This window comes from Rhipicephalus microplus, chromosome 5 (genome assembly GCF_043290135.1).
Source record: "Rhipicephalus microplus isolate Deutch F79 chromosome 5, USDA_Rmic, whole genome shotgun sequence".
Taxonomy (NCBI): Eukaryota; Metazoa; Arthropoda; class Arachnida; order Ixodida; family Ixodidae; genus Rhipicephalus; species Rhipicephalus microplus.
Genome location: NC_134704.1, coordinates 116,113,079 through 116,123,508, shown reverse-complemented (window position 1 = coordinate 116,123,508; position 10,430 = coordinate 116,113,079). Strand labels below are relative to the sequence as shown.

At 47.2% G+C, this 10,430-nt stretch overlaps 1 protein-coding gene across 1 annotated transcript in view; it reads right to left on the bottom strand.

The window, feature by feature from the left end:
• Window positions 1-255: 255 nt before the first annotated feature.
• The window catches only part of LOC119185981 (glutamate receptor ionotropic, kainate 2-like), a 100,754-nt gene continuing 90,579 nt past the window's right edge, over window positions 256-10,430 (bottom strand). The window contains exons 12-13 of the mRNA XM_075895856.1: window positions 3,333-3,546; window positions 256-826 (exon numbers count right to left, since the gene is read on the bottom strand). Coding sequence (XP_075751971.1) covers window positions 555-826; window positions 3,333-3,546 — 486 coding nt within the window. The 3' untranslated portion in view covers window positions 256-554. The remainder of the gene's footprint in view (window positions 827-3,332; window positions 3,547-10,430) is intronic.

Sequence of the window (10,430 nt, the reverse complement as noted above, 5' to 3'; positions counted from 1 at the left end):
TTTGATAGTTTCGTGAGGGCTACTTGCTTCGTTACTGAAATAATAAGCCCTCATAAAGATGTTCTTAAGATATGATAAATGTTTAAATTTTGAAAACAAGGAGCCATTACAAAATTCAAAGGGGGACGTAAATAATGATGCCGGTGTTAAGTATTCCTTTAATTGTTGACACAGCCACGTGTGACCCAATTTCACAAAATGCACTACCGGTCACATTGACTAGATGGGCAGCTATACTGCAAAATATTGGTAGTCTTAATGAAAATGCACTTTATTAGGCTAATGATCAGTGCTCAAACAGAAAAAAACTGGACAATCTTGCAGGAGCTCTGAGCATTTTCACGCATATTTTATTACCCCCTCTCTTTCTCCGTACAATATACAGCCAGCAAGGTTTCAAACCGTCTCAAGTCGAACACAAAATTCCACGCAAGGATAAATAGCAATTTTTTGTGTATCCTGCATGAACTTCGTTGTGCCGGTCATTGTTCAAAATGTACACAAGCTAAATAGCCCACTTCATGCGCTGAGATGTAAAAGGCTCAGTCACCCCTTCAACTGCGTCCTAATCTTGCTTTACAGAACAACTCGGCGAAAGCGATGAGGCAGGCCAGACCAAGACCAGCAAGGAGAACGACAAACACGCCACCGACTGTTCGCAGGCCCAGCTCGCTAGCTGCATCAGTCCTAGATTTGCCGGCTTCGGTAGCAGGGCATCCTTTGAGCGGATCCCGTACTTTCCACCAACGATCCTTGAATTTTTGCAGGGTGCCGCGCTCCTGCAGCCGTAGTAATGTTGACGACAGGATGTTGCGGTACGGAGATCCTGCACGAATAAACCATTATATGACAAGGTTTGTTGAAAATAAAGTTTTATTCCGGGATGCACGAAGACTGCTGTGACGTATTTCCGTCCCGAAAATGGCGTAGAAAAGTGAACGCAAATAAATGGCAGTGCTATTTATGGTCGTGTTGACGGGCTTATTGTTCACGGAATCGAATTCAGGGTTGTTTTAATTTTTTGCTGCAGAAAAATTCTAAATAGCACTTCCTATTAAAAACCAATGAAACTTTTATCAATTGTCTCACGGTTTCGGCACAATCGGCAGTTTACGTCAAAGAAAAATAATATTGTCCTTTGCTTGGCTTCACAGCAAGTGTACCTGCGTGCATCTTAAAAGTGAAAGTCTCCATTCGCGGAGACACGTATACATCGTTTTGTGGTCGCATACTCTGATGGCGTTACCACCCCTCTTTTATATCGTACCCTTTCATGTCGCAGTGAACTGGGTGAGCAGGATGATGTCACCATCTGCAAGCAGCAAAATTAAGCAATGCATCGTGACCGGGACCTCCGTTATCAGTTCCTGGAGGGCATTGTTCTTATGCTTCCGTTTCATTCGATGACTTTACAATGATAGAAGCGCAATTTCGTTAACCTCGTGGCCCACCACGAGTTGGCGACGTTAGCCCAAGCTTCTACTTGCCTCATACAATCTATCCATACGAATCATAGCTGTACGACGCACACCTGACTTACCTGGCTAAAACTTGAGTAAGTGAAGCTTTGGGTTAGTTGGTTTAGCATTACGAAGTACTAACAGCATAAATTCAACACGGGTACACAAGGAAAAACACTGACAAGCGCTGTACAGTCTCTTCTTGTGTCCCCATGTTGAATTCGCATTGTTCCTAATTCACACTGGCAACAACACCACCAATATAACGCTGTGCTTCGCACTTAACGTTCACCCTGAGAAAAATCGCTGCCAGGCTAGAAGACACAATCAACGCGCGTTGCATTTCACTTCAAAATGCCACGGGATGGTGGCCTTGACCCAAGATGTGAGTCCAGTCAGCAACGCTCTTCTGGCTTTCGCACCTCTTTCTCTGCTTGCGCTCTCAGCGGTAACTACTACAGTTACCACATAGCTCTGTTTATTCTTTGATCATGCTGTTAGGTTGTCGGCACAAAAATGTGCAACCAGGCGCCAACGTGCGTTGATCTACGTTGAACAGTGCTATAAGTACCAAAAAACAACAGACATTGAGCAAGCTCGCTTATATCAACGTACAGTAAGCATTTAACTACTTCGGGAACAACATGTTTTGCTTTCGTGTTATGCCACTTGCTGTGACGTCGGAATTACCCGTTCATTTTTGCTTTACAGACATGAATTCAGCATCGTTTTGACACAAGCTGTGTGTCGGCAACATGTAACATGGGGTAAATGGCACAATATTGCATTACTCACTATATGTTAAGTACGACCAGACCTGCTTATAGACAACAATACAACACGATCTTTAAAAAATTGCCCTCAAAGACAAACACAGCTTTAAATTTTTCCATTACGCGCTCATTGGCAAATAAGACATTCTAGAGAAAAGAGAGGACAATGTCAAAAACTATTGGCAGAGCATATTTACCTGCATACATAACTTTGATGGAATGTTAGTACAGTAACTTGAATTGACTAAACACTCAATAAATGCATCACCTGTAAGATTTTTGGCCTCTTTATGCACTAAACTTTATTAAAATTGGGTGAAAGAGACGTGCATTTGAAATTCTTTAAATATTGTCAGAAGAGGAAGTATCATGAAACATAGATCTTAGTAATTACGTATCAACTTGAATTGAACTAGTGCCAATTTTGGTTTCTTGTGTGCATCACGTTTTGACTGCCAGTTGTTTTGGTTTTCTGTTTGTACTTAATATTGTACTCCCTCTCTGTTATGACCCTCAAATGAGGGCTGACAATAATAATAAGTAAATAAAATAAAATAAAAACGTCATGCGATTATAAGATTGCAGTTTCATAGATAAACTATCCACAAAAAGACACGCTGACATCACCTTCATTACATGGTTATTACATGGAGCTTTTAATGACATGATTGTTTATGAGCAATGTGTCGTTCAATAAAGTTTGGTTTGCGCACAATTGTGAACTATGTAGCGAGCCAATGCAAGAAATATGATAGGTGTAACATTTATAGACAAGAAAAGAGCAGAGTGGAGCGAGGAAATAAATGTTCATTATTAACATCAGAATCAATAACACGACGAAATGAGCATGGGAGGGGCATGCAGCGCGAGGTCAGGCGCTCGAAGAGGACGCAGAAAGTTAGTTGGGCAAAGGACATTACCGGTAGTCTACAGGAATAACGAGGCCTTAGCAAACACGGCGTCGCATTATTTGGTCAAAACGGGAGCCAGAAAGAGGCACCTGTCCTCCTGGGGTGAGTGGAGTAAGCCTCATGATAGCAAAATGACAATTATTATGATCAATATGAAAATGAGACACGTTGTACAAGTTAAGGCTCACCATGCGGCGTTGCGATGCCATAACCCTTGGAGTCTAGAAGACCCCCGATCTGCTTGAGCTGGCACCGTCTTCGTACCACGTACTCAATGCTCGTAGAATCCATGAGGAAGGCGTAGCCACCGCGTTCCACACGCCCAATGCCCTCGGCGATTGAAGATACTAGGTCTTCTTTCATGGCGTGCCACATCATCTCGTACGTCTCGTGCTTCCACTCCTGTGAACCAGTTATTCCAATATTTTAAATGAAACATATTTATTTTGGTGATGCATGAGCAGGGTACGACTGCTTTCTGACTTTTTCAAATAAACTTGGACAGTCTCAAAGCGCACCACAAGCGAAGTTTCACCCTAAAGGGCGAGCTTGGTTCATTGTGCTTGTTTTTATCAATGCCGATATGTTCACCCTTCTCAATATTGTGACAAGTAGAGATTACACAACAAAGTGACACTCACGACCAGAAATAGTAATAAACGGAAACACAAGAAGAGTGTGTTTTCATGGCGCTAGCTCTTAGTGACATTAGGTTTTTCGAAGAGCACAACGGAATAAGTCCCCAGCGAAGTCTAAGTTGTTCATCCAGCTCGAATGTTAGGATATAGCAATAAATAAACAAATATATAGTGAGGCAATGGTCGAAGCTAAGGATTGTACAGAATACATATTGTACTGGAGCATAGTGGCACCAGATCTGTGCCACCGTGAAAAAGACGTTGACGTCCGTGTGGCTCGTGCTTGCCGGGTTCTTGCCTGTGCAGGCTAAACGTGCTGGGTAACATCCTGGAGCTCCGCAGCCGTAAGCTACCATCTGATTCCGCTATGACCGAGCGTGTCGATCCCCCACAAGCCTCTTCCACGTCACCGCCTGTCATGTGCCCTGGTGTACTTCGTCTGCATGGCCCACCAGTCTACAACGGCACTGAAGATCACGATGTCGAGGACTGGCTGCCAGAGTACGAGCATGCCAGCGCGATTAACAAGCGGGATGACCCAGCGAAGCTCACTCACGTCATCTTCTATCTGACAGATTTGGCCAACCTATGGTTCACCAACCACCAAGCCGACATACCCACCTGGTTGGTTTTCAAAGAGACCGTGACCTCGTTTTTCGGTCTACCAGCTATGCGCAAGCTTTGCGCTGAACTTGGCCTGCGGGGACAACCTCAGCGAAACGGTGAGAGCTTCACGAGCTACATTGAGGATGTGATCTGCCTCTGTAGACGAGTGGATGCGAGGATGACGGAGGCTGATGGAATAAAGCATATAAAGAAAGGCATTGATGACGACGCTTTTCATATGCTTGTGGCCAAAGACCCACAAACCGTCACGGCAATGATTAGGCTCTGTCAAAGTTTTAATGAGCTGCGCAAGTACCGAATTTCTATTCGTCGCACTAATGCGCAAACAGCAGATATTTCTGCTTTTGAGTGCAAAAGAACTCGCCCCAACTACACCGTATTGATGCCCGAAATTTAACAGTACATCCACGAAGAAGTTGCTCGCCAGCTCTCTCTTGTGGCTACCATTAACAAGACCTCCACAGCACTGGACCACTCACTTCGCCAAGCTATTAAGACGCAAGTTGCCGTGGCTGTCCCTTCGCCCACGTCCCCAATATCAGGTACTGCACCGCTGACTTATGCAGAAGTCGTCCACCGACCTCCTGCCCAACCACCGCTCCCTTCATACAGTCCAGCAACCAACTACTACAGGTCGCCTGTTTCAGTTTATCCGGTGAATAAACTCTTCTCGCCACCTTGAGCACCTGTTAACTCTTGGCGCACTCCAGATAACCGCCCGTCTGCTACAACAGCGGTATTCCAGGGCATGTCACGCGCTACTGTCGTCACCGTAGATTCTATTTTAATGAGGCAACTTTCATCGGCAACCAGAATCGCATGTTACACCTGATGCACCTGACCCCCGCTCACGTCGACCAGACTTCAGCCCACGTCGATCTCCTTCACCCCGTCTTCGGTCTCCTTCTCCCATGCTTCGCCGTTCACACCATGCCCAGGAGGAAAACTAACAGTCGCAGTTCCCGAGGCAAGAACTGAGCCACCGACAGAAGTTTCAAGGCCTCAACTTTCGCCCCCTAAAGAGATTGCCGTGTTGGTGGACGGTTTCACCACAACTGCTCTTGTCAACGCAGGTGCCGCTATTTGTGTACTGAGTGAAGGGTTATGCCGCAAACTGAACAAAGTGACGACTCCACTGATTTATATTTCCTTACGCGCAGCGAGTTCGCAGCGCGTCCAGCCTTCTGCCACATGCACTGCTCGTGTTGTGATTCAGGGGGTGCTGTAAACTGTTGAATTTGTCGTCCTTATGCATGCCTCTCATGAAATCACCCTGGGGTGGAACTTTCTTTCCGCTAATCATGCGGTTGTCGACTGCGCCCATGCACAACTCGTTTTGTTTCCGTTCAGCAAAACATTCATAGATCTCCCTTGCTCACCTAAAAAGGTGACCGTCGCCACTGCCGTCGTCATATCTGCTTTTTCGGTCGCCACGGTGTCTATTTTGCGCAACACCGTCCCTGATTCAACTGCCCTCTTTATACCGTCGCAAGAATGCGCTCGTCGCGAGAACTTTGTCGTCCCGTTTGCCGTCATAACACTTGCCGATGGTTCCAGTGCCGTGTACGTGTGCAATTTGTACCCTTGCCCCACTACCTTATTACATGGCGAATGTATTTGGCATCTTGACGCTTATGATGCCATCTTTCCTTTCGATACCCCTTGCGATACGACGTCGATGTCCGTGGATGCTGTCACGGCTGCCACCGCACCCTCACTATCCGACGAAGACGTTCTGTCGCGAAGCGTGGAACCCGGGCTTACGCAAGACCAGCGCAATCAACTTATTCAACTACTGGACCGTTTCCGCGCCTCCTTCGACCACGGACAGCCTCCCTTGAGACGCACGTCAGTGGTCGCTCACCATATCGACACTGGTCATCATAATCCACTTTGTCAGCGCCCCTACCGCGTCTCGCAGGCTGAGCGTGACGTCATCACTAAACACGTCAACGAGATGCTCCAACGTGGTGTCATTCAACACTCACACAGTCCTTGGGCTTTGCCAGTGGTCCTCGTGCGAAAAAAAGATGGCTCCGTTAGGTTTTGCGCAGATTATCGGCAACTAAACAAAATCACACGCAAGGATGTTTATCCCCTGCCACGCAATTTTGGCGCCCTGGATTGCCTTCAAGGTGCAGAGTTTTTCTCTTCACTCGATCTGCGCTCTGGATATTGGAAAGTAACAATGACCCAACCAGACCGTCCAAAAACGGCGTTTGTGACCCCTGACGGCTTCTATGAATTTACTGTAATGCCTTCGGTCTTTGCAATGCGCCGGCGACTTTTGAAAAGATGATGGACAGTGTCCTCAGGGGACTTAAATGGCACATCTGTCTTAGCTACTTAGATGACATAGTTATCTTCTCTGCAAATTTTCAAGCTCATATTTCCCGTCTGGAACAAGTTCTCCAGTGCCTTACAGCAGCCGGGTTGCAAGTGAACTTCAAAAAATGTCATTTTGGCGCCCGCAAACTCGCAATTCGCGGCCAAGTCTTCTCTAAAGAAGGAATATCGGTGGACCCTGCCAAAATGCGTGCCGTTGCTGAGTACCTCAAGCCTACTACCCTAAAGGAGCTCCGTAGCTTCGTAGGCTTGTGCTCGTATTTTCGGCATTTCATCCGCAATTTTGCTTATATAATCGCCCCCTAACTCATCTTCTTCCCAGTTGCGTGGACCTCTTGGGCTGGAATTCCCATTGCGATGTCGCATTCACGACGCTGCGCCGGCTACTCACGTCTCCCAGTTTTCCGCCACTTCGATCCCAATGCATCTACTGAAGTTCACACGGATGCTAGCGGTGTCGGCCTCGGTGCCATTCTCGCTCAATGCAAGGATAGCTGCGAAGAGTGCGTTGTCGTCTATGCCAGCCATACCCTAACGAAGGCAGAGTCCAACTATTCCTTCACGGAAAAGGAGTGCTTGGCTATATTTGGGCTATAAGAAAATTTCACACTTACCTTTACGGACGCCAGTTTGATGCTGTCACCGATCATCATGCCTTATGCTGGCTAGCGTCCATGAAAGACCCTACTGGCCGTCTCGCTCGTTGGGCTTTATGCCTTCAGGAATACGACATCCAAGTTGTTTATCGCTCAGGACTCAGACATTTAGACGCCGATGCCCTATCTCGTACTCCGCTGCCTCCTAATCTTGCCTGCTTACCAACTGCCATTTGTGACTCGTCATCGCTGAGCATCTCCGACTTGTCAGCTGAGCAGTGCAAGGATCCCTGGATCAATTTTCTGCTCGACTTCCTCTCTCACAGTTCGGTAGAATCGACTTCACGGTCACTCTCTCGTCAAGCAAGGCACTTTGCGGTCAGTGAAGGCTTGTTGTATCACCGCAATTGTGAGACGGATGGCCGTAGGTGGCTCCTTGTCATCCCCCGTCATTTGCACTCGGACATCTGCGCTGCTTTTCACGATGACCCCCAGTGTGGCCACGCTGGAGTATTTAAGACCTACTCTCGCCTTTGCTAAGATACTACTGGCACGGCATGTATCGGCCCGTTCGCAAGTACGTTCGGTCATGTGCTACATGGCAACGCTGCAAGACACCTTCTTACAGCACTAATGGCCCTTTGTAATCCTTAACCTGTCCAGCGAGACCATTCGACTGCGTCGGAATTGATATTTATGGTCCTCTACCCAACACTCCTAGAGGGAACCGGTGGATTATCGTCGCCGTTGATTATTTGACACGCTACGCTGAAACATCTGCACTGCCTGCTACCACTGCGAAACACGTTGCATCCTTTCTTCTTCACCATCTGATTTTGCGGCACGGTGCCCCTCGTGAATTACTCAGTGACCGTGTACGCGTGTTTCTCTCGAACGCCGTCGACGAGCTGCTCAAGAAATGCCGCACTGTTCATCGGAAAACCTCGGCATACCATCCTCAAACCAATGGCATAACAGAACGCTTCAATCGCACCTTTGGAGATATGCTTGCCATGGACGCGTCTGACGACCACACTAATTAGGACCAAGTGCTCCCTTTTGTAACGTACGCGTACAACTCTGCGCCACAAACAACCACCGGCTTCTCTCATTTCTTCTTCCTGTACGGACGTGAAATATCATGCTCCATGGACACCATTTTCCAGTACAGACCTGACGTTTCAGAAGCGACGCCCGTTTCCGAAGCAGCTGCTTATGCCGAAGAGTGTCGTACCTCGCTAGCTCGTTTACCGCGCAAGACCAACGGGGCCAGAAAACTCGCCACGATGCCTGTGCATCTAGTGCCCACTATCACCCAGGAATGTTGGTTTGGCTCTGGGTCCCGTCTACACCTCCAGGTCTTTCCTCAAAGCTTTCGTCGAAATACCATGGTCCCTACCATGTGCTGCGACAAACATCTCCCGTCAACTATGAAGTTGAGCCCATCGATCCATCTTCGGACCAACGCTGCCGTGGGCGTGAGACGGTTCTCGTATCACGCCTCAAACCGTGCTATGACCCCCCTGTCGTGTAATTTCCTTAGATCGCCAGGTTGGCTATTTTCTGCGCGAGGAGTAATTGTACCGGAGCATAGTGGCACCAGAACTGTGCCACCGTGAAAGAAGACGTTGACGTCCGTGTGGCTCGTGCTTGCCGGGTTGCTGCCTGTACCAGCTTGTTGCGGCTAACGCTTCTTGATTAATAACAAGTGCTTTTACGTGAACCCGCTCGTTGCAATATGATATCCGAAATACGTTGAGATCAAGTAAGAGCCCGCCAGCTGCAAGGTTACATACTGAAATTTGATTTATTTCATTACATGAAAGTGCAGACTTTTCTTATGAACCACTGGGATCATAGCCTCACCTCAACGACACGTTTTTCTCTATGTGGCCCATGAGAATCGCATGTACAGTGCTACAAGGCGCTGGCAAAGTCAATATCGAAGGCAACGCAGAAAGAAGCGCAGCTGCTTGCCCGCTTATATGGTATCCATCAGGGGAGTCCCCACAAACCTGAGCGATATGGCCCACTCCATGGCGGGAGGTCTCGCCTTCCGCGACCTCGGAGAACCCCGCAGTTGTGGAGAACAAGGATCAACCGACCACTTATAATGAAATTACCTATCACTTTTATCTTGGCAGGAGAAACTTTCATCTTCCCATTAATAAGGTAAATCGAGCACACGCTTTGACTCTCGGGCTACTGTACATTGGTTGGTATGTCAGCTCGCCTTTATTGCTCAAAACTTTAATCCGACATTTATCTTAAGAGCTCTTGCAGGTACTGCAACGAATTCGCTAGCGTAGACCATATGCTCTGGCGTTGTGGGGCACGGACCAATCGAATGAAGAAAAGTGGTTATCCGCTAGGAAGAGCCCCAATGTCGGGGATCACTGTGGGCTGTCCAGAGGGCCCACGATGTGACGGTCGGGCTCGCCTGACTGTTCCACTTTTGGCCCCAAAAGCCAAAACTATTATTCAGACCCTTCAGGTTTGTGTAAAGTTCATCATGCGAGGGGTTTTTATGCAGCGAAGACTTTCAAAGCACCTGATACGTAATTAGGTCTCGTTGATAAAGTTCAGCCACACATGTTTGTAAGCCTTTGTTTAAAACTTGTGTCTAAGTAGAATTTGGCTGTGTAAAAATAATTAGCTCACATGTATATCAGCACAAAAGCTTCTTTCTTTTGGAACTTTCTTTAGGGCTACGTGGCCGTAGGTGACTTCATCTGTCTTTTCCTGAACGTACGTAGTACTCACACCTTTGTCTTTTCCGAACATATCAATTGTTTTACAGGACATACGTAGTACCATGCAATGCCATCACCGAAATAGACATCCGCTTTGATATGCCCCAGCTTCAAAAGGTTTGATCCCCGCTGCAGTGGCTTCATTTTCGATAGACTCAAAAACGCTTGCAGCTCGTGTACTTAGAGGTGCGCGCACGTTAAAGAATCTCATGTGCTCATGTGGTCAAAATTTTAGGAACCTTCTACTGCGGCGTCTCTGCTAATCGTATTGTAGTTTTAGGACGTAACCCCATCAAAAAAGTGAATTCAGTTTTCGGAGAATTATA